Raw genomic sequence first — 24,360 nt, forward strand, 5'->3', positions numbered from 1 at the left:
CGATCTCCAGGCGCTCAGCTTGCAGAGCCAAAAATGCTTCCAGCCCTCACAGGTGCAAAGAAATCTCTCTAACCAGGGACGGATGGGACCCATGCCGGAGTCTGCAGAGAGCCTGAGCCGATCGCTCTGAGGGGGGGAAGCTGCCTCGAATGTGATCCAGGCAGTGATGGGAGTTGGCTGGCTAAGGGGGGGTCTCTCCTGCTAGAATTTTACTTTCCACCCAAATTATCAGTATCTCATCTTTTTGTCCCAATTCAGGAGAAAAACAAGCGTTAAAATATAGGTGATGGGGGGAGGGGAGAAAAGTGGGGGAGGGAGAAAAATCCCACAAAAATCATAAATACCCAAAGGGGAAAAAATCAGAGACCAATTTCCCCCCTGGTGTTTCAATTACTTCTCAACATCGCTGGTTGATTTTCCCCAGTGATTTTTATTAAGTTTCTTCTTTTTCTCGCTTTTTTCCTTCTTCTCCCACTCATTATTTTAAAAAATAACATTTGCAGGTGGGGCAAAATTCCAATTTACAGGGGAGAGAAGATTTCCATGAAAACAAAATTATTTTGGGGGGGGAGGGGGAAGGGGAGTATCCCCATTTTCAGGAATAAAATGAAACATTTTCACTCGGGGGGGGCAGGGAGGGAATGAAGTTCCAGAACAAAATATCAAATTTTCAGGAAAATATCATTTTTTTTCATAGGGGAAAAAAGTTGATTTTCTGAAAAGCAAATTTTCGGAAATGATTGTAAGATTTTGGACCACGACAAGGGGACTGAAGAGAAGAGGGAAGTGAGGGAGAAAAAGCAAAAGTTTTTACCCAAACACATTTTTCCAAAAACTCTGAAAACAGACAATTTTTCACACAAAGAAATTATTTAATTTTTAGACAAAAAAAAATCACTTTCTTTGAGCCATTGGTTGGAGCAGTCATGCTGGTCGCTCAGACCACTTCCACTGCCCACACCATGCTGAGCTGGGCGAGCGTTTCTCTTCGTGCTCAGTTAGGAAGAGGGACCAGACGCTGCGTTAATTACCCCCAGCTGGTCACGCTCCACAGGGAGGTGTTGCAATCACTCCAGAGAGGACAGGGAAATAACACACAGGGACGTGATATAGTTATATCCAGGAGGCCCCGGAGAAGGCATTTCCTGAGGGTCAGACCATGCCCTAGTCGATTATTCCCTGCCGTAGAGAGGACTAGTTGGGTTTTGTTGGGGTTCACATGGACTTTCACGCCCATAATTTTCTTCTGCTCTCCCTCAAACCCTGTGAGGGTCTCCTCCTGTGGGGAATCCCTGCTGGCAGCGTGGCTGTGAGTGTGAGGGACTCAGGTGGTGCTGGGTGCGGAGGGACTCAGCGCCGCTGGGCGTGGTTGGAGGTGTGTTCCCTGCGTCCTGGAGTCTGGATTTTAATCTCTGCGTACTGCACGCTCTCGCTCTCCTCGGCCCCCCAGCTGCCGTGGCCCTGTGTTGGACAGACACACTGTGAGGACGCCGTCACCCCAGATCTGGTCTCTTAATTCTGGCCAATTTAGGCATCTCCCAGGGAACAAATCCCACAGTGTTACCCCAGATTGGAGGGGTTGGGAGTCAGGACTCCTGGGTTCTATCCCCAGCTCTGGGAGAGGAGTGGGGTCTAGTGGGTTAGAGCAGGGGGGATGGGAGCAAGGACTCCTGGGTTCTATCCCCAGCTCTGGGAGAGGAGTGGGGTCTAGTGGGTTAGAGCAGGGGGGATGGGAGCAAGGACTCCTGGGTTCTCTCCCCTCACTGTATTGTACCAGTCCTTATTGGCACCCGGAGACCAGAGCCAAGCACTGTATGGAACAGGGCCCAGCCTGCATTGTCTCACCTTCGGCTGCCGCTGGCGGGGCTGCGAGGGGGGCAGCGCTGCGGAAGAAGGGAGAAGAAAGGAACGTTAAAACGGAGGAGTGTGAGAGAGAGTCTGGGGTGAAGGGGGAAGTTGCAGAGATCTAGGGATGGGAGGAGAAGGAAGGACATGGGGGGTTCGTTATATGGACAGACAGTCCAGCATGGACCACAACGGACAGACGGCCACTCGGGTGCGTTCACTAGCAGAGTCCCTGGCCCATGGAGGCCAGGAGTTTAGCAGGGGGAAGGCTCCGGTTTGGTACCTCGGTGTCTCTTCAGGAGGAGGGTGGCCACCAGGCCGAGGATGAGAAGGAGCCCCAAGGCGATGGCGACCTGGTACAGGAGCTCCCGGCCGCAGCACCCTACGGGGGCAGGTTCTTTATCTGGGCGATGGAGAGGAGCGTTAGGGGATTCTCAGCCCCGTGAACCAGGCAGTCCCCTTCCCTGGGGCCAGAGAGGGGGAAGGCCCCGTACCCCCATTCCCCACCTCACCTGTGTCACTCTGGTTTCTCCCCATCACCCGCAGCTCGGTGCCCGCTCCTGTCCCGCTCTCTCCCTGGCGGATGCTGATCTGACACTGATAGAGACCAGATCCCTCTTCTCCAACTCCGACAGGGTCAGTGTGGCCTCCCCTTTCCGGAGCAGATCCAGGTCGGACACATTGAGCCTCCCCTTGTAGAAGGAATGGTGAGATTCCAGCACGACTCCGGGTGCTCTAGTCCACGATGCTTTGGCCACGCTGCCCTGTCTGTTCTCGAAGGAGCAGCTGAGGTTCACGGTCTCGCCGACGTACGCTCGGAGGACAGCTGGGCTCTGAAGCACTGTGAGACCTTCGTGAACCAGGGCAATAAACATTATAGCAGCAAAGGAAAACGACAACGAGTGGTGTCAAGACACGCCCCAGCCGCCCGAAACCTTAGCAGCACAGAGAGAAGAAGCTAAGGGGAAAGAATTGTCCGTTCCTGTCCACCTTGCTATTGCTCACAACACTCTCGATAACACACTGCACAGGGCTTTCACTTCCACCCCAACAGAGACCCAACATCAACACTGCTCTGTGCACGGCAGATGCTCACACAGACGTTAGACGTCAAATCACTCAGGACAGCTAAGTCCAAAGCAGACTGCGAGGAATTACAAAGGGATCTCACTAGACTGGGTGACGGGGCAACAAAATGGCCGATGAAACTCAACGGTGGTAAATGCAAAGTCATGCACATTGGAAAGCAGAATCCCAAGTGTACATACAAACTGATGGGGTCTAAATTAGCTGTTACCGCTCAAGAGAGATCTTGGAGTTGTTGTGGATAGTTCTCTGCAAACATCCACTCCATCTGCAGCATCAGTGAAAAAAGTCACCAGACTGTGACCATCCATTAGGAAAGGGAGAGAGAAAAAGACAGAAAATATCCTATTGCCTCTATATAAATCCATGGTACGCCCACACCTTGGACCCTGCGTACAGTTTTGGTCGCCTCAAATCAAATAAAGATACATTAGAATTGCAAGAGGTACAGAGAAGGGCAACCAAAACAATGAGGGGTATGGAACGGTTTCCCCCTTACAAGGACCAGGAAACCCCCTTACAAATTAAAGTGGCAGCTTGTCATTTTAACCCTTTTAAATACACCACAAACACATGCCTCCACGTTATACAATTTGTGCTTCAAACTAGAGGGGGTCAGAATTTGTCCTGATGGAACGTTTTCCTCTTGGGAAATGCCGTCTCATCGACAGGGTGACAATTGGTTTAAAACTGGGGCAGAGAAAGCGTTTTTGATAGGGTCAAAAGGGAATGAATTGATTTTGCATTTCCAGACTGGTTTGACTTGATATTATGAAGAGGAGTCAACACTGAAATGAAATATTTGTTTTATGGAAATAGAATACTTCTCATTGACCTGATGTGCCATATCCACATCTATCTATGCATCCATGCACGCATCCTCCACTCCTAGATCTATGTTGATAGATAGATAGATAGATAGATAGATAGATAGATAGATAGATAGATAGATAGATAGATAGATAGATAGATAGATATTCTTTTTGGGGTGGGATGGATGGGTACATAGATAAAAAGATAGATGAGATCGATGTAGGGGTAGGGCTGAATGAATAGACAGAGATGGATCTAGGGATGGGGTAGGTCGATGGATGGACAGACAGAGATGGATCTAGGGATAGGGTATATGGACAGATAGGGCTGAATATAGTGGAGTGGTGTAGAAGGACAGATGGACAGACAGAGATGGATATAGGGGTGTTGCAGATGTACAGACGGACAGACAGAGATGTATCTAGGGATGCGGTAGGTGGATGGATGGACAGACACAGATGGATCTGGGGGGGGTAGGTGGATGGATGGACAGACAGAGATGGATCTAGGGATAGGGTAGGTGGATGGATGGACAGACAGAGATGGATCTAGGGGTGGGGTAGGTGGATGGATGGACACACAGAGATGGATCTAGGGATAGGGTAGGTGGATGGATGGACAGACAGAGATGGATCTAGGGGTGGGGTTGTTGGATGGATGGACACACAGAGATGGATCTAGGGATGGGGCAGATGGACAGACAGACAGACAGAGATGGATCTAGGGATAGGGTAGGTGGATGGATGGACACACAGAGATGGATGTAGGGGTTGCCTAAATGGACAGAAGGAAAGACAGAGATGGATCTAGGGATGGGGCAGATGGACAGTCGGACAGAAAGAGATGTATCCAGGAGTGGGGTAGGTGGATGGATGGAAACACAGAGATGGATCTAGGGACAGGGTATATGGACACATAGGGCTGAATATAGTGGAGTGTGATAGAAGGACAGATGGACAGACAGAGATGGATCTAGGGGTGGGGCAGATGGAGAGACAGACAGACAGAGGTAGATCTAGGGATGCGGTAGGTGGATGAATGGACAGACAGAGATGGATCTAGGGGTGGGGTAGGTGGATGGATGGACAGACAGAGATGGATCTAGGGGTGGGGTAGGTGGATGGATGGACAGACAGAGATGGATCTATGAATAGGATATATGGACAGATAGGGATGAATATAGTGGAGTGGGGTAGAAGGACAGACGGACAGACAGAGATGGATCTAGGGGTGGTGCAAATGGACAGACGGACAGACAGAGATGGATCTAGGGGTGGGGTATGTGGACGTCTCCCTGGAAACCATAGACAATAGAAATGAGGGGTTAGGAGATTCCTGGACCAACGCCCCATAGAGGGGACAGCCCCGTAAGCCATTCCCACCTCCTGAGCCAGCCAGTCCCCCACCCTGGGGCTGGATCGGTGCTGGCACCCCATTGAGGGGGAAGACCCCATGCCCCATTCCCCACCTCACCTGTGTCACTCTGGTTTCTCTCCATCACCAGAAGCTCGGTGCCCACTCCTGTCCCGCTCTCTCCCTGGCGGATGCTGATGTGACACCGATAGAGAGCAGAGTCCCGCTTCTCCAGCTCCGACAGGCTCAGCGTGACCTCCCCTTTCCGGAGCAGATCCCGGAAGGACCCACTGAGCCGTCCTTTATAGAAGGGATGGTGAGATTCCAGCATGACTCCGTGTGCTCTAGTCCACCTCACATTGACCATGCTGCCTTGTCTGTACTTGAAGGAGCAGCCGAATGTCACGGTCTCGCCAACGTACGCTAGGACATCGGGGCTCTGAAGCACTGTGAGACCTTCGTGAGCCAGGGCAATAAACATTATAGCATCAAAGGAAAACGACAACGAGTGGTACCAAGACACGACCCAGCCGCCCAAAACCTTAGCAGCACGGAGAGAAGAAGCTAAGGGGAAAGAATTGTGCGTTCCTGTCCACCTTGCTATTGCTCACAACACTCTCGATAACACACTGCACAGGGCTTTCACTTCCACCCCAACAGAGACCCAACATCAACACTGCTCTGTGCACGGCAGATGCTCACAGAGACGTTAGACGTGAAATCACTCAGGACAGCTAAGTCCAAAGCAGACTGCGAGGAATTACAAAGGGATCTCACTAAACTGCGTGACAGGGCAACAAAATGGCTGATGAAACTGAAGGGTGGAAAATGCAAAGTCATGCACATTGGAAAACAGAATCCCAACTATACATACAATCTGATGGGGTCTCAATTAGCTGTTACCACTCAAGAGAGATCTTGGAGTCGTTGTGGATAGTTCTCTGCAAACATCCACTCACTGTGCAGCGTCAGTGAAAAAAGTCACCAGACTGTGACCATCCATTAGGAAGGGGAGAGAGAAAAAGACAGAAATTACCCTATAGCCTCTATATAAATCCACGGTACGCCCGCACCTTGGACACTGCGTGCAGTTTTGGTCACCTCAAATCAAAAAGAGGTACATTAGAATTGCAAAAGTTACAGAAAAGGGCAACCAAAACAATGAGGGGTATGGAACGGCTTCCCCCTTACAAGGACCAGGAAACCCCCTTACAAATTAAAGTGGCAGCTGGTCATTTTAACCCTTTTAAATACACCACAAACACATGCCTCCACTTTATACAATTTGTGCTTCAAACTAGAGGGGGTCAGAATTTGTCCTGATGGAACGTTTTCCTCTTGGGAAATGCCGTCTCATCGACAGGGTGACAATTGGTTTAAAAATGGAGGAGAGAAAGCGTTTTTGATAGGGTCAAAAGGGAATGATTTGATTTTGCATTTCCAGACTCATTTGATTTGCTGTTATTAAGAAGAGTCAATACTGAAATGAAATATTTGTTTTATGGAAATAGAATACTTCTCATTGACCTGATGTGACATATCCATATCTATCTATGCATCCATATCTATGCACGCATCCTCTGCTCCTAGATCTAGATAGATATAGATATTCTTTTTGGGGTGGGATGGATGGGTACATAGATAAAAAGATAGATGAGATGGATGTTGGGGTAGGGCTGAATGGGTAGACAGAGATGGATCTAGGGATAAGGTAGGTGGATGGATGGACAGACAGAGATGGATGTAGGGATAGGGTATATGGACGGATAGGAGTGAAGATAGTGGAGTGGGGTAGAAGGACAGATGGACAGACAGAGATGGATCTAGGGGTTGAGCAGATGGACAGAAGGACAGACAGAGATGGATCTAGGGATGGGGTAGGTGGATGGATGGACATGTTAAATTAGTACCTGCTCCCCAGGTGGGGATGAGGAGGACGGCGCAGAGGACGGTGCTCAGGGCTGGCAGCTGCTCCATGGTCCCTGCTCTCTGGGGAGCTCCGCAGCCCAGCTCAGCTCAGCCTCAGCATCCTCCGGAAATGTCACCTCGGGGTGGGGCGGTGGAAAGTTTTGTGGCCTGAGCTTCTGAGATGGCTGCAGCAAGAGGCTGGGAACGAGGGCTGGATGGGGGTTAGGGTGTGCATTCCTCTGGCCCTTACCGGGAGGAGAGTGGGGTCTAGTGCTTAGAGCAAGGGCAGATGGGGGACTGGGAGCCAGGACTCCTGGGTTCAGTCCTCAGTTCATTCTCTCATCTTGGGTCATGCTCCTTACCCTCTCTGGGATATTTTGTCATGAGGAATAACATTATTTTACAGAAAGGAATTTTTGCTTAATATCTTTTATTTTCACATCCTGAGGTATGTTTATTTTTTGCAACACGTATCTCTTGCCATCGGCGTATTCCTTCTAAAAAACCAAACCTGCTCCGGACAGTCTTTATCTGCGTTATACAGAAATGTTTTGTACAGAAATGTTTTCCGATGAAGTGAGCTGTAGCTCACGAAAGCTTATGCTCAAATAAATCGGTTAGTCTCTCAGGTGCCACAAGTCCTCCTGTTCTTTTTCTATGAGAAGGGAAACAGGAACACGACCACATTGCTTTCATGGCTAAATGCCAAGATTCCTGTGCTATATACAACAGTGATATCTACATTCAGTTGATGTTAATTGGGTTCCAAACGTTTGCTGGAGCTTATAGATATTTAGGTCGGAAGGGACCATTATGATCATCTAGTCCGACCTCCTGCACAACGCAGGCCACAGAATTTCACCCACCCACTCCTGCGACAAACCTCTCACCTGAGTCTGAGCTACTGAAGTCCTCAAATCGTAGTTTAAAAAGACTTCAGGGAGCAGAGAATCCTCCAGCAAGTGACCCGTGCCCCATGCTGCAGAGGAAGGCGAAAAACCCCCAGGGCCTCTTCCAATCTTCCCTGGGGGAAAATTCCTTCCTGTCCCCACATATGGCGATCAGCTAAACCCTGAGCATATGGGCAAGATTCACCAGCTAGATACTGCAGAAAATTCTTTCCTCTATGGATCCAGTAGCTCTTTTCTATAGATCTTGGCAAGATCACGTGAGACCTACGGGAATCCTGCTGCAACAGCAGATCCAATCCACTGTTGTTCTAACCAAGTTTTACCTTGAGTTTGTAAAGAGATTCAATCATGTTATGGACCATGACGTGGATAAACATTTCTGTTCTACACTGGTACGGCCTCTAACCCAATACTTGCTGTAGTAAGACAGAACCAAGGGTGGGGAGCTCTTGGGATGCACTCAGCGATGTTTGTGTCGTCCCTTCCTGCATCAATTTTGCGTTGGGGGTGTGACGTTATGAGTGTAATCTATCTCATTGAAAGGTGACAGGGCCAGAAAGAGTTAATGAACTCCCAGACTGACCTGATCCAAGGCCGAACTTCAGAGGCTGGTTCGAAAGATCTGTAAATGAATGGTTTCAGAGTAACAGCCGTGTTAGTCTGTATTCGCAAAAAGAAAAGGAGGACTTGTGGCCCTTAGAGACTAACCAATTTATTTGAGCATGAGCTTTCGGGTGCATCCGATGAAGTGAGCTGCAGCTCACGAAAGCTCATGCTCAAATAAATTGGTTAGTCTCTAAGGTGCCACAAGTCCTCCTTTTCTTTCTGTAAATGAATAGAGCTTTGAAATGCAAGGAGGGGAACTGCCTTGTTTTGACTTCTGAGTAACCAGGGAGGTCGTACAGAGGCTGTTTGGGGCTGGCTGGGTAAATCTCAGTATTGGAATATCCACCAGCTGTTGGGGTTTGTCTTCCTCGTTCTGTTTGCCATTCACCCTGATTGAGTGACCTCAGCTGGCTCCCGCGGGCACCATCCTCACACTGCAGCTGTGGGGAGAGAGTGAGGAGAGGTGGAGCCGGGGGGAGGGCTGGGAGTCAGGACTCCTGGGTTCTATCCTAAGTTCTGGTTCAGTGTGGTCTAGCAGAAAAAGACTCCCATGCCCCCCTGACTCTAACCCCCTAGTCCCCGCTCCCATCGCAGAGCTGGGAGAGAACCCAGGAGTCCAGACCCTTTGTCATCCTTCAGTTCAGGTCTGTGCAGAGCCTGGCACGACAGGGGTCCCGATCTTTCCCAGAGGGGAGGGGTCTGTGCAGCACTCAGCACCATGAGGGAGGGTCCATTTGCGACTGGTACTTTCTGCAGTTTCTGTGGTGGGCTGAAACGTGCCGAGTTGCTCGGGGCTCTGTCTTCACTTTCACCCCTGCGCATCATGGTGAGAAACAGGATTTTCAGCCTCTTGCACGGCTGCAGCTTCTACAAAGGTGGCAGCTGGGGGTGGGGGGGCTGGGGGAAGGGGGGACCAGGGGTGAGTTACAATCAGCTACAGAAGTGTCGGAGTCAGGGCCGGCTGCGACGCACAAATAACTGACCACGGTTTCCGTCCCGTCAGCTGGAGTCGATCTCTAGGCTCTCAGCTTGCAGTGCCAAAAATCCTTCTAGCCCTCACAGGTGCAAAGAAATCTCTCTAACCAGGGACGGGTGGGACCCATGCCTGAGACTGCAGAGAGCCTGAGCCGATCACTCTGAGAGGGGGGAGCTGCCCTGAATGTGATCCAGGCAGTGATGGGAGTGGGCTGGCTCGGGGTGGGTCTATCCTGCTAGAATTTTACTTTCCACCCAAATTTCCAATATCTCACCTTTTTGTCCCAATTCAGGAGAAAAATAAGCGTTAAAATATAGATGGAAAGTCTGTTTTCTGAACATCTGACCTGGGAGCGCTTGAAATTCCACCCAACACCCCTTCCTCATGTAGTCTGAGACGGGGTGAACAGCCTTAATTTCGAACCTTCTATCACCTCCTCTTCTCTGTTTCAATCTCTCCTCCTACACCGAGTCGGGACCTAGGGTGTTTTCAAAACAAACATTTGCACTGGGGAAAAGTCAGAAGCCTGAAGAAACTCACCCCATTCGTTCTGCTAGAACTTTCCTCTCAGCCAGGTGTGTCGTCCATTCACAAGACAGATATATTTCCGAGTGCAAATGTGTTTGTTTCAATAACACTGATATTTACGTGAGGAGAAGCAAATGTGTTCCATAAATGCAACTACCCCTGGGGTGAACCTTGACAGGTATTATTATATAGAGAACATTACTTTTATGAAGAAAAATCATGAATTCCAAAAAATGCAGCTATCACTGGGGTGGAGCGTATTGTGTCAGCTCTTATATATAGATGTAAACACACACACATATATACATATACACACTCACACTTTTTGTCCATGAGAAAACACATTATTTTCCATAATTATTTTTTTCTGAAAATATTTTTGCTAAAGAGAAACATTTTCCCCCAAAGTATTTTCCTTTTTAAAATGATATCGGTTTTGTCAAGGAGAACAGTTCACAAAGATATGTTTTCGTTGAAAGCCATTTCTGCACCAAAAGAACATTGCTTCATCTAAAACATTTTGAAATAACATTTTATCACGAGCTCTTGCGTTCCAGAAACGTTGGACTTGATAGAACTGTTTTTAAATAAGCGAAGGGAAAACCTCTTGGCCGGATCCCAGCTGGTGTCAAACGGCCGCGCCTCCACTGACCTCAGCGGGGCCAGGTACTGAGCGTCTGGAAATCCGTTCCATTGAAGTCAGAAGCACTACGGCCGACGGATCCCAGCAGGGATCTGGCCCCATTGACTCAGATGGAGCTACGGCCAATTGACTCCCTGGCTGATCGTTTCTCCTGTGCTCTCTCTCTCCGCTGCTGTGTTCTCCTTGGGTTTCTGCGTCTCCTCCCTCTGCTGCTGGACAGGAAGGGACAGTGTCCTGCTGCTCCCTCAGCTCTCCATTCGCTTGTCGGACAGACGGACGGCTCAGCAAGCTTCTCTCTGCTTTTCTCTCCTTCTCCTCACCATCCACTCGCTCTCCACCTACCCCTTGGCTGTCTGCTGACACAGCGACGTTTATACCGACCTGTCAGGCACAGACGCCCTTTCGTGGGTGCTGTGGGGCTGTAGCACCCATGGGGGAAAATTAGTGGGTGCTCTGCACACACCAGCAACCAAGCTCCACTCCCCCCCCACCTCACATCACCGAACCTCCACCTCATCCCCTGAGTGTGTCCCTGCTTCCCTGCCTACATCCCAGCACTTGCTGCCGCAAAACAGCTGTTTCGTGGCAGAACAAGCTCCGGGAGGGAGGGGGGAGGAGTGGGGACTCAGCGCGCTCTTGGGATGAGGCGGGACAGGGGCGGGGATTTGGGGAAGGGGGTTGGAATGGGGGCAGGGAGGGGGCGGAGTTGGGGCGGGGCCTTTGGGAAAGGGGTTGGAATGGGGGTGGGGCAAGGGCAGAGTCGGGGCGGGGCCGGGGGCAGACAGGGGTCGAGCACCCGCCAGCCACGGTTGGCGCGTCTGTTCCCCAACTGCCCGCCTTCCAGACGGTCCGTTCTGTTTTTAGCCCGCAGCCGTTGTTTCCCTCAGCGTTCGGATCGGCTGACCTTTGCCCCCCTTCGCTTTTCCCGCCAATTCTACCTGTTAGCGCTGTGGGATCTGCCGCTCCGCGCGTGGGCCTGACTCTTGATCGTTTACAATGAAAGCCAGGGATACACCATGGAGCCCGGGGAATTTCTCTGGCATCAGCATCCTCCACGCAGGTGTTCGACCTGCAAGTTATTGCACCTTGTTTCTCATGTTTAGGCAAAAAGGGAAGCAGCTCAGGGGTAGCAAAAGGAAATCTCAAAATTCGGGGGCAAGAGTTCATCAGTTTCTGGTGCGTTACTCAAGTGAGTTTCGTCTCCATATTTTTCAAAGGGGACGTGTGTTTGTTTCATAACTAGAGAGGAACTGACTGAGTTGTGAACACTTCAACTGTGTCTGTAACAACCTGATGTTCCAGGAGAGGAGAAGTGGAGGGGAGGCCAGGAGGCCACAACGAGGGCGGAAGTGACGCGGAAGCGGTGTCACGCCGCCTGCCACGATGGGGCGTTTGCCCACAGCCTTGGTGCAAAGCCCGACAGGGTCCGGGTGGGAAACAGGAGGCCTCAAGGGAAAGTTTCGGGGTGTGTTTGGTTCTGCAGCGGTTAAATGGCTCCATGGAGAGCAGGAGGTGGGCCAGGGGGACAGAAGATAGTCCAAGAAGTGGGCCCAAGACAGTGCGGGAGTGGACCGGATGTGGCATCAGGACTATAGCCATAGACGACTTGCCCACAGTTGGGTGCCACGCTCTCGATGATCCGGGTGGGAAAGACGAGGGGGAGGGTTCCGGGGTGTGGTGGATCCCCCAGGATTTAAAGCGGGGGGGGGGGGATGAAACTGGTATTAACGCTTCAAAGGGAGGGGGAGACAGTGGAAGTGGATCTCAGTGAGGGCGGAAAGAAACCGGAAGTGGCATCGACCCCTCTAACCTAAACCAAGGACTTGCCCATAGTTCCTCATGGGGTCCGGGTGGGAAACAGGAGCCGCGTTGGAAGGTTCCGGGATGTATTTGGGGCGGGGTATCAGAAAGGGAGTGAGTCCCCTTCCCCAGGTCAGGGACAATGGGGAGGTGATAGGTGGGAAGGGGAGAAAAGTGGTCGAGGGACAAAAATCCCACAAAAATGGTAAATACCCAAAGGGGAAAAAAATCAGAGACCAATTTCCCCCCTGGTGTTTCAATTACTTCTCAGGTTTCAGAGTAGCAGCCGTGTAAGTCTGTGATCGCAAAAAGAACAGGAGGACTTGTGGCACCTTAGAGATTAACCAATTTATTTGAGCATAAGCTTTCGTGAGCTACAGCTCACTTCATCGGATGCATCTCGGATGCATAGCTCCTAAAAGCGTATGCTCAAATAAATTGGTTAGTCTCTAAGGTGCCACAACTCCTCCTTTTCTTTTTGCAATTAATTCTCGACATTGTTGGTTAATTTTCCACAGTGATTTGTATTAAGTTCCTTCTTTTTCTCTCTTTTTTCCTTCTTCCCCCACGCAACATTTTAAAAAATAACATTTGCAGGGGGGGCAAAATTCCAATTTACAGGGGAGAAAAGATTTTCATGAAAAAAAATATTGTTTATGGGAGGGGAGGGAAGTGTCCCAATGTTCAGGGATAAAATGAAACATTTTCACTGCGGGGGGGAGAGGGATGATATTCCAGAACAAAATATCAAATTTTCAGGAAAATATCTTTTTTTTTCATAGGGGAAAAAAGTTGATTTTCTGAAAAGCAAATTTTCGGAAATGATTGTAAGATTTTGGACCACGACAAGGGGACTGAAGAGAAGAGGGAAGTGAGGGAGAAAAAGCAAAAGTTTTTACCCAAACACATTTTTCCAAAAACTCTGAAAACAGACAATTTTTCACACAGAGAAATTATTTAATTTTTAGACAAAAAAAAATCACTTTCTTTGAGCAATTCCAGCTGGCTGGAGCACTCACGCTGGTCGCTCAGACCACTTCCACCGCCCACACGATGCTGAGTTGGGCGAACGTTTCTCTTCGTGCTCAGTTAGGAAGAGGGACCAGACGCTGCGCTAATTACCCCCAGCTGGTCACGCTCCACAGGGAGGCGTTGCATTCACTCCAGAGAGGACAGGGAAATAACACACAGGGACGTGATATAGTTATATCCAGGAGGCCCCGGAGAAGGCATTTCCTGAGGGTAGATCCATGCCCTAGTAGATTATTCCCTGCCGTAGACAGGGCTAGTTGGGTTTTGTTGGGGTTCACATGGACTTTCACGCCCATAATTTTCTTCTGCTCTCCCTCAAACCCTGTGAGGGTCTCCTCCTGTGGGGAATCCCTGCTGGCGGCGTGGCTGTGAGTGTGAGGGACTCAGGTGGTGCTGGGTGTGGAGGGACTCAGCGCCGCTGGGCGTGGTTGGAGGTGTGTTCCCTGCGTCCTGGCGTCTGGATTTTAATCTCTGCGTAGTGCACGCTCTTGCTCTCCTCGGCCCCCCGGCTGCCGTGGCCCTGTGTTGGACAGACACGCTGTGAGGACGCCATCACCCCAGATCTGGTCTCTTAATTCTGGCCAATTTAGGCATCTTCCAGGGAACAAATCCCACAGTGTTACCCCAGATTGGAGGGGTTGGGAGTCAGGACTCCTGGGTTCTATCCCCAGCTCTGGGAGGGGACTGGGGGGTTAGAGCAGGGGGGATGGGAGCAAGGACTCCTGGGTTCTCTCCCCTCACTGTATTGTACCAGTCCTTATTGGCACCCGGAGACCAGAGCCAAGCACTGTACGGAACAGGGCCCAGCCTGCATTCTCTTACCTTCGGCTGCCGCTGGCGGGGCTGTGAGGGGGGCGGCGCTGCGGAAGAAGGGAGAAGAAAGAAACGTTAAAACGGAGGAGTGTGAGAGAGAGTCTGGGGTGAAGAGGGAAGCTGCAGAGATCTAGGGACGGGAGGAGAAGGAAGGACATGGGGGGTTAGTTATATGGACAGACAACCCAGCATGGACCCAGCGGACAGACGCTAGGGTGCGTTCACTAGCAGAGTCCCTGGCCCATGGGAGCCAGGAGTTTAGCAGGGGGAAGGCTCCGGTTTGGTACCTCGGCGTCTCTTCAGGAGGAGGGTGGCCACCAGCCCAAGGATGAGAAGGAGCCCCAAGGCGATGGCGACCTGGTACAGGAGCTCCCGGGTGCAGCACCCTACGGGGGCAGGTTCTTTACCTGGGCGATGGAGAGCAGATTTAGGAGATTCTCAGCCCCTTGAGCCAGCCAGTCCCCTGCCCTGGGGCCGGAGAGGGGGAAGGCCCCGTGCCCCCATTCCCCACCTCACCTGTGTCACTCTGGTTTCTCCCCATCACCTGCAGCTCGGTGCCCGCTCCTGTCCCGCTCTCTCCCTGGCGGATGCTGATGTGGCACTGATAGAGACCAGAGTCCCGCTTCTCCAACTTCGACAGGGTCAGCGTGACCTCCCCTTTCCGGAGCAGATCCAAGTCGGACATATTGAGCCGTCCGCTGTAGAAGGGATGGTCAGATTCCAGCACAACCCCGGGTGCTATGGTCCACGTCGCTTTGACCACGCTGCCCTGTCTGTTCTCAAAGGAGCAGCTGAGGTTCACGGTCTCGCCGGGGGACGCTCGGAGAACAACGGGGCTCTGAAGCACTGTGAGACCTTCGTGAACCAGGGCAATAAACATTATAGCAGGAAAACAAAATGACGACGACTGGTACCAAGACACACCCCAGCTGCCTGAAAACTTAGCAGCACGGAGAGAAGAAACTAAGGGGAAAGAATCTTGCATTCCTGTCCACCTTGCCATTGCTCACATCACTCTCGATAACACACTGCACAGGGCTTTCACTTCCACCCCAACAGAGACCCAACATCAACACTGCTCTGTGCACGGCATATGCTCACAGAGACGTTAGACGTGAAATCACTCAGGACAGCTAAGTCCAAAGCAGACTGCGAGGAATTACAAAGGGATCTCACTAAACTGGGTGACTGGGCAACAAAATGGCCGATGAAACTCAAGGGTGGTAAATGCAAAGTCATGCACATTGGAAAACAGAATCCCAACTATACGTAGAAACTGATGGAGTCTCAATTAGCTGTTACCACTCAAGAGAGATCTTGGAGTCGTTGTGGATAGTTCTCTGCAAACATCCACTCCATCTGCAGCATCAGTGAAAAAAGTCACCAGACTGTGAGCATCCATTAGGAAAGGGAGAGAGAAAAAGACAGAAAATATCCTATTGCCTCTATATAAATCCATGGTACGCCCACACCTTGGACCCTGCGTGCAGTTTTGGTCGCCTCAAATCAAAAAAAGATACATTAGAATTGCAAAAGGTACAGAGAAGGGCAACCAAAACAATGAGGGGTATGAAACGGCTTCCCCCTTACAAGGACCAGGAAACCCCCATACAAATTAAATTGGCAGTTTGTCATTTTAACCTTATTTAAATACACCACAAACACATGCCTCCACGTTATACAATTTGTGCTTCAAACTAAAGGGAGTCAGAATTTGTCCTGACGGAACGTTTTCCTCTTGGGAAATGCCATCTCATCGAAAGGGTGACAACTGGTTTAAAAATGGGGCAGAGAAAGCATTTTTGATAGGGTCAAAAGAGAATGATTTGATTTTGCATTTCCAGACTGATTTGATTTGATATTATTAAGAAGAGTCAATACCGAAATGAAATATTTGTTTTATGGAAACAGAATACTTCTCATTGACCTGATGTGACATATCCATATCTATCTATGCATCCATGCACGCATCCTCCACCCCTAGATCTAGATAGATAGATAGATAGATATTCTTTTTGGGGTGGGATGAATGGGTACATAGATAAAAAGATAGATGAGATGTAGAGGTAGGGCTGAATGGGTAGACAGAGATGGATCTAGGGATAGGGTATATGGACAGATAGGGCTGAATATAGTGGAGTGGGGTAGAAGGACAGATGGACAGACAGAGATGGATCTAGGGATGGGGTAGGTAGATGGATGGACACACAGAGATGGATCTAGGGGTACGGTAGGTGGATGGATGGACACGTTAAATTAGTACCTGCTCCCCAGGTGGGGATGAGGAGGACGGCGCAGAGGACGGTGCTCAGGGCGAGCAGCTGCTCCATGGTCCCTGCTCTCTGGGGAGCTCCGCAGCCCAGCTCAGCTCAGCCTCAGCATCCTCCGGAAATGTCACCTCGGGGGGGGCCGGTGGAAAGTTTTGTTGCCTTAGCTTCTGAGATGGCTGCAGCAAGAGGCTGGGGACGAGGACTGGATGCGGTGGGGGGGTGGGGGGTGCATTCCTCTGGCCCATGCTGGGAGGGGAGTGGGGTCTAGTGGTTAGAGAAAGGGGAGCTGGGGGGCTGCGAGCCAGGACTCCTGGCTTCAGTCCTCAGTTCATTCTCTCATCTTGGGTCATGCTCCTTACCCACTCTGGGATATTTTGTCATGAGGAATAACATTATTTTACAGAAAGGAATTTTTGCTTAATATCTTTTATTTTCACATACTGAGGTATATTTATTTTTTGCAACACGTATCTCTTGCCATCGGCGTATTCCTTCTAAAAAACCAAACATGTATCTGCGTTATACAGAAATGTTTTGTACAGAAATGTTTTCCGATGAAGTGAGCTGTAGCTCACGAAAGCTTATGCTCAAATAAATTTGTTAGTCTCTCAGGTGCCGCAAGTCTTCCTGTTCTTTTTGTATGAGAAGGGAAACAGGAACACGACCATATTGCTTTCATGGCTAAATGCCAAGAATCCTGTACTATAAATAACAGTAATATCTACATTAAGTTGATGTTGATTGGGTTCCAAACGTTTGCCGGAGCTTGTTTGGATCCAGTAGGTCTTTTCTTTAGCTCTTGGCAAGATCACGAGACATACGCGAATCCTGCTGCAACAGCAGATCCAATCCACTATTCTTCTCACCAAGTTTTACCTTGAGTTTATAAAGAGATTCAATCATGTTATTCAACGTGACTTGGATAAACCATATCTGTTCTACACTGGTACGGCTTCTAACCCAATACTAGCTGTAGAAAATCAGAACCAAGGGTGGGGAGCTCTTGGGATGCACTCAGCGATGTTTTGTCATCCCTTCCTGCATCAATTTTGCGTTGGGGGTGTGACGTTATGAGTGTAATATATTCATTGAAAGGTGACAGGGCCTGAAAGAGTCAATGAACTCCCAGACTGACCTGATCCATGGCCGAACTTTAGAGGCTGCTTAGACAGATCTGTAAATGAATAGAGCTTTGAAATGCAACGAGGCCGGGCAGTCCAGGGAGCTCGTACAGAGGCTGTTTGGGGCTGGCTGGGTAAATCTAAATATTGGAATATCCACCAGCTGTTGGGGTTTGTCTTCCTCGTTCTGTTTGCCGTTCACCCTGATTGAGTGACCTCAGCTGGCTCCCGCGGGCACCATCCTCACACTGCAGCTGTGGGGAGAGAGTGAGGAGAGGTGGAGCCGGGGGGAGGGCTGGGAGTCAGGACTCCTGGGTTCTATCCTAAGTTCTGGTTCAGTGTGGTCTAGCGGAAAAAGACTCCCATGCCCCCCTGACTCTAACCCCCTAGTCCCCACTCCCATCGCAGAGCTGGGAGAGAACCCAGGAGTCCAGACCCTTTGTCATCCTTCAGTTCAGGTCTGTGCAGAGCCTGGCACGACAGGGGTCCCGATCTTTCCCAGAGGGGAGGGGTCTGTGCAGCACTCAGCACCATGAGGGAGGGTCCATTTGCGACTGGTACTTTCTGCAGTTTCTGTGGTGGGCTGAAACGTGCCGAGTTGCTCGGGGCTCTGTCTTCACTTTCACACCTGCACATCGTGGTGAGAAACAGGAAATTCAGCCTCTTTCAGGGCTGCAACTTCTGCAAAGGTGGTAGCTGGGAGGGAAGCGGGGACCAGGGGTGAGTTCCAATCAGCTACAGAAGTGTCGGAGTCAGGGCCGGGTGCAATGCACAAATAACTGACCACGGTTTCCGTCCCGTCAGCTGGAGTCGATCTCCAGGCGCTCAGCTTGCAGTGCCAAAAATGCTTCTAGCCCTCACAGGTGCAAAGAAATCTCTCTAACCAGGGGCGGGTGGGACCCATGCCTGAGACTGCAGAGAGCCTGAGCCGATCGCTCTGAGAGGGGGGAGCTGCCCCGAATGTGATCCAGGCAGCGATGGGAGTGGGCTGGCTCGGGCGGGGGGGTCTCTCCTGCTAGAATTTTACTTTCCACCCAAATTTCCAATATCTCACCTTTTTGTCCCAATTCAGGAGAAAAACAAGTGTTAAAATATAGATGGAAAATCTGTTTTCTGAACATCTGACCTGGGAGCGCTTGAAATTCCACCCAACACCCCTTCCTCATGTAGTCTGAGACGGGGTGAACAGCCTTATTTTCTAGCCTTCTAACACCTCCTCTTCTCTGTTTCAATCTCTCCCCCTACATCGAGTCTGTACCTAGGGTGTTTTCAAAACAATCATTTGCACTGGGGAAAAGTCAGAAGCCTGAAGAAACTCGTCCCATTCGTTCTGCTAGAACTTTCCTCTCAGCAAGGTGTGTCATCCATTCACAAGACAGATATATTTCCGAGTGCAAACCTGTTTGTTTCAATAACGTTGATATTTACGTGAGGAGAAGCAAATATGTTTCAAAAATGCAACTACCACTGGGGTGAAGCTTGACAGGTATTATTATATAGAGAACAATATTTTTATCAAGAAAAATCATGAATTCCCATAAATGCAGCTAGCACTGGGGTGGAGCGTATTGTGTCAGCTCTTATATATAGGTGTAAACACACACACATATATACATATATACACACACACACTTTTTGTCCATGAGAAAACACATCATTTTCCATAATTATTTCTGTCAAAAAATATCTTCGCTAAAGAGAAACATTTTCCCCCAAAGTATTTTCCTTTTTAAAGTGATATCGTTTTTGTCAAGGAGAACAGTTCAGAAAGATATTTTTCTGTAGAAAGCAATTTCTGCATGGAAGAACATTTTCCAGGAGAGAGTTTTCATTAAAAATGCTGAATTTAAAAGGTCTTGTGTTCCAGAAACGTTTGACTTGATAGAACTGTTTTTAAATAAGCGAAGGGAAAACCTCTGGGCCGGATCCCAGCTGGTGTCAAACGGCCGCGCCTCCACTGACCTCAGCGGGGCCAGGTACTGAGCGTCTGGAAATCCGTTCCACTGAAGTCAGAAGCGCTACGGCCGACGGATCCCAGCAGGGATCTGGCCCCATTGACTTAGATGGAGCTATGGCCAATTGACTCTCTGGCTGATCGTTTCTCCTGTGCTCTCTCTCTCCGCTGTTGTGTTCTCCTTGGTTTCTGCGTCTTCTCCCTCTGCTGCTGGACAGGACAGAACAGTGTCCTGCTGCTCCCTCAGCTCTCCATTCGGCTGTCGGACAGATGGATGGCTCAGCAAGCTTCTCTCTGCTTTTCTCTCCTTCTCATCACTGTCCAGTCGCTCTCCACCTACCTCTTGGCTGTCTGCTGACACACTGACTTTTATACGGCCCTGTCAGGACTGTCTTGCGCATGACAACTGCCCACATTCCAAACGGTCCGTTCTGTTTTTAGCCCGCAGCCGTTGTTTAGCTCAGCGTTCGGATCGGCTGACCTTTCCCCTACTTCGGTTTTCCCGCCAGTTCTACTTTTTAGTGCTATGGGATCTGCAGCTTCTAACGTGGGCCTGACTCTTGCTTATTTAAAATGAAAGTCAGGGATACACCATGGAGTCTGGGGAATTTCTCTGGTATCAGCATCATCCACTCAGGTGTTTGATCTCAGCTCCTCCATCCTGCTCCCTCTGGTCCATCTCCACAACCCCCACCCACTCCCTCTGCTTCGCTGCACCCCAATCCCGCTGCCTGGACCCACCCCCGTCCCACTCAAGACATGCAGGAAGAGCCCCCAGAGTCCATGACCGCACCCCCTCCCCCGCCCCCCCCTGGGACGTGCAGCTACCCCAGGGGATCGGCAGGCTCTGGCCCCCCAGGTTGCTGTGCTCCACCCGGCAGGCATAGCTGTGCCCGTCGCCCGGCTCCACGGCCAGGGAGCTGCGCAGCTGGTAGGTCAGGTCCACGTTGGGCAGGATCCCGCGTTGGGCAGGATCAGCCACCAACCCGGTGCCACCTCCTCCCCGTCCTGCAGCCAGGCCACGCGGACGGGCCGGGGGTAGAAACCAGTGACCCGGCAAACCAGCAGTAACGGCGCGGGGGTCCCGGCTGGGGGAGGCGCTCGGGCAAACACCACGGCGACCGGCCACTCTGAGACAGGGGGAGAGAGACGGGGCGGGGGAGAGGGACGATTCAGTCTGAGCCTCAGGGACTCACTCGCCAAGCCCAGCTCCATCCCCCTGGGTCAGGTGTTGGCCCCTCTGTCCTGGCCAGACCCTGCAGTTACCAGTGGTGAGGGAATCCCCCTTCACTTCCTGTCCTAAACGGCTGTGCAGTGCGGCCATGAAATCGCTCCACCACAGATATGACTGCATTTGTACACCGGGCAAGAGATCCCTCTATAAATAGCCCTCTACCAATCCCAGAGGGGGCTACATATCTGCGAGTGGGGAGTAGCTTGCCTCTCCCGTGACCCTTTCCCGTAGCAGACAAAGCTCTTAGTCTTATTGACACAAGTTGTTTTCAGGAGCCCTGGGTAACAAAGGGGTCTGGAAGAGGAAGGGCAGGGGGATGGTCCGGAAGTCACCGGGGCGGAAATAGAGAGATGTTAGGTGCAATGAGGACGGTCGGTCACCAGATGGCAGTGGGATTGTGGGGCAGGACAGGTTGCAGTTACTCTTTAAAGTTGATTTGTGCTCTAAGATCCACGTGCAACATCAGATTGGCTCGAAAATCACTGTGAGACATCGGGGCCTGAGGCAGATTTTGTGGTGCTAATTTGGGGTCACTTCGTCAGGGGGATCCTGAGATACAGACCCCGTCCCAAATAAATGCTTAATTATTTAGAACGTTATTTGTGATGCTCGAGAGAAAACTGTGGCCCTGAGCCTCAATACACTCACATCCCCGGGCTCCCCTCAGCTCAGAGCCGCCCCGGTAGCAAGGACACGTTTGGCTTCCCGAGGTTATACAAGTCACTGGGCCTTGGTTGTGTGTGTGGAGCGGTACGCCGGGCTCAGGGCCGATGTTCCCTCTCATTTTTGACAGGCCGCGTGAGCCAAACATTTCTTCTGTGCAAATGGTTGTGCTTCTGTGCAAATGGTTGTGCACGCGGTGTCTCGCTGTGTGCACGGGGTTTAGGATCTGTGTGTGTGTGCACACACGCACAGCTTAGAGGGAACAGTGCTCAGGGCGTGACCCATGGAGAAACACGGGAGAGGCTGCAACGTCTCTGAGTCCCGGGAGGACCCGTCTGAGCCCTGTCACCGAGAGGTTCCTGCGGCTGTGAGCTGTGATCACCGGGCCGGCTGTCACGCTGTCGTGAAACGCACATGCCCCGGCAGATTGCCGTGAAACTAGCAAGGTGCAGGGAAGAGTTTGTGGTGCAGATTTGGGGGCAGGTGGTGAAGGGGTTCCTGAGAGAAAGACTCGCCCGAGGACCTGCTTTTAGTGCTCCAGCATCAGACACCCAGCGCCGGCCCTGGGCTGAGCCGCTGAGAAGAGGCGTGCTGGGCTCTGTCCCACCCCCTGGGGCAGCGCTGGCTGTGAGGGTGATTGTTGCGTTTTGTCCATTTTGTATGTTGTGTATAATTTCAGGATGCCATGTTGATTTTCAAAATGGAATTTGTGCCCATGTGATCCAGCTGATCACAGTGTTCCCGCCTTTTATTTCTCCTCAGAAGGGGTAAACAACTTCTGGATAGAACTGGTTTTTACCGCCTTTTCCACAGGGTTTCCCAGGAGGGGTTTTCTGCTCCTTCTACGGGGTTTCCCGGGCCAGAGTATATAAGTCTGCCCCGAGCCCTGCTCAGCGGCTGTCCCTCTGAGTGACAGTGAGGGTCTGACTTGTACTCACCTCCCCATCCCCGTGGTAGAGGGGGCTCGGGTTTTCCTTCCGCAGCTCTGCGCCTACGTTGCCATCCCCTGCAAGGAGAAGAGAAGGCCAGACAGCCACATCCCACTTACCACCAGCCACCTTCAGCTGCTGTCCTGTTTATAGGGTTTATTTGGGGGAAATCACTGTATTGCAACATTTGCCTGTTTACTCCCTCCTTTGCTTTGCCGCATTCATTGTACACCAATCGCTCACTACACTTCATTTGTTTTCCACCTTATCGCAACTGACTCCTCGTTATTCGAGATGGGAGGGACTCTTTGTGGGAAGATCCAACCCACCAGATGACAGGTGCTGGATAGGGAGGGTCGCATCTAAGGAAACAGGAAGCACGGGAATCTCTTGCCTTATCCCACATATATTCCTTTGCCTTTCTGTCCTTTCCTCTCACAGTGGGGGAGGCATTATCTTATCTCTGCATTTCCTGCGTATCCCATTCTTTGTTGGGTGACCCCTTCCTAGAGGGGTCAGTTTTCAACGTTCAGATAGGGCACCATGAGCAGCCTTCCCCCTCCTTCGACAAAGGCCTTAGATAGGGGACATGAAAGACCTTGAGCCTCGGGTCAGGGGCTGGCACATGGGGCCTTTCCCCTCTAGGGCGCACAGGCTACAATCTGGCCCCAGAGCTGGGGGACTGGCTCAGTGGAGTGGAAGGGGGCAGAATGAGGGTGCCCACGCGAGGGCATTGAGACTTTCCCAGGTCTTAGGGTTGCACCTCGAGATGGGGAGAGGTACATTTGCAAAAGAAAGCCCAGAAAATCTAAACTGAATCGGCCCTGTTTGCTGCCAATAACACCTCGCTGGAGGGTGACACCCATTTGCTTCGTGCTGCACGTACACAGAGAGGGGAGTGAGGTCTAGTGGTTAGAGCAGAGGAGGGTGGTAGCTCAGACTCCTGTGTGCTTTCCCTAGTTCTAGCAGGTTATTGCCCCCCAGAGCAAGCCCACCCCCATCACTGCCGGGATCACAGTCAGGGAAGCGCCCCCCTCCCAGAGCGACCAGCTCAGGGTCTCTGCAGACTCAGGCATGGGTCCCCCGCGCCCCGGTTTGGAGAAATTTCTTTGCACTCGTGAGGGCTAGAGGTGCTTTTTGGCTCCGCAAGCTGAGCGCCTGGAGATCGACTCCGGCTCGCGGGACGGAAACCGTGGTCAGTCGTTTGTGCGTCGCACACGGCCCCGACTCCGACACGTCTGTCGCTGACTGTAAATCACCCCCCGCCCCGCCTGCAGCTGCCTTTGCACAAGCTGCGGCCGTGAACGCTGCTGAATTTCCTGTTTCTCACCAGGAGCTCAAGGGCAGACAGAGCCCCGAGCCACTCGGCGCGCTCCGGCCTGCCACAGAAACGGCAGCCGTAGCCAATGGAGGGGCCCCCGGGCGCTACACAGATCCCCCTGAAAGAGATCGGGGCCCCTGTCACACACCCCCACACACCCCAAAACAAGCTCAGCGCCCTTGGTATGCCAGGCTCTGCACAGCCCCCAGCTGAACCAAAGGGGTCCGGACTCCTGGGTTCTCTGTCCCACATCTAGGGGAAGAGCGGGGCTGAGCAGGTTTGGGGGGGGGCCTGGGGCTGGGAGCCCGGACTCCTGGGTTCTCTCCCCAGCTCGGGGAAGGGAGTGGGGTCTAGTGGTTAGAGCCGGGGGGCTGGGAGCCAGGACTCCAAGTGACAGTTGGCCCCGCCCCCTCCCACCCTCTCGTGACAGTTGGCCCCGCCCCCTCCCACCCTCTCAGGTGACAGTTGGCCCTTCCCGCCTCGTGCTCTCAGCGGCCGTTGGCGCCTCGCGGAGCTTCCCCGCCCGTTTCCCACCCTTTTTCCTCTCCGCCAGT

General features: G+C 51.4%; 1 protein-coding gene across 2 annotated transcripts; it reads right to left on the minus strand.

The window, feature by feature from the left end:
• Window positions 1-13,521: 13,521 nt before the first annotated feature.
• Window positions 13,522-16,694, minus strand: LOC144274850 (T-cell antigen CD7-like). Of its 2 annotated transcripts, XM_077833950.1 has the most exons (5): window positions 16,578-16,694; window positions 14,831-15,169; window positions 14,602-14,721; window positions 14,324-14,361; window positions 13,522-14,021 (listed from the first exon to the last, which is right to left on the minus strand). In XM_077833950.1, the coding sequence occupies exons 1-5, from the start codon at window positions 16,642-16,644 to the stop codon at window positions 13,911-13,913; spliced, it is 675 nt and encodes a 224-aa protein (XP_077690076.1). In that variant the 5' UTR covers window positions 16,645-16,694; the 3' UTR covers window positions 13,522-13,910. The 2 variants fall into 2 exon arrangements, with proteins under 2 accessions (XP_077690076.1, XP_077690075.1); XM_077833949.1 differs by lacking the exon at window positions 16,578-16,694 and having other exon boundaries at window positions 14,831-15,645.
• Between the last annotated feature and the right edge of the window lie 7,666 nt (window positions 16,695-24,360).

This window comes from Eretmochelys imbricata, chromosome 14 (assembly GCF_965152235.1).
Source record: "Eretmochelys imbricata isolate rEreImb1 chromosome 14, rEreImb1.hap1, whole genome shotgun sequence".
Lineage (NCBI taxonomy): Eukaryota > Metazoa > Chordata > Testudines > Cheloniidae > Eretmochelys > Eretmochelys imbricata.

Coding starts and splice junctions, on each gene's coding strand:
- LOC144274850 (XM_077833949.1), bottom strand. CDS start 15,317: ATGGCAAGGTGGACAGGAATGCAAGATTCTTTCCCCTTAGTTTCTTCT. Junction 14,362..14,601: donor CCTCCTGAAGAGACGCCGAG/GTACCAAACCGG, acceptor CTTCTTCCGCAG/CGCCGCCCCCCTCACAGCCC. Junction 14,022..14,323: donor CCCGCCAGCGGCAGCCGAAG/GTAAGAGAATGC, acceptor TGTCCAACACAG/GGCCACGGCAGCCGGGGGGC.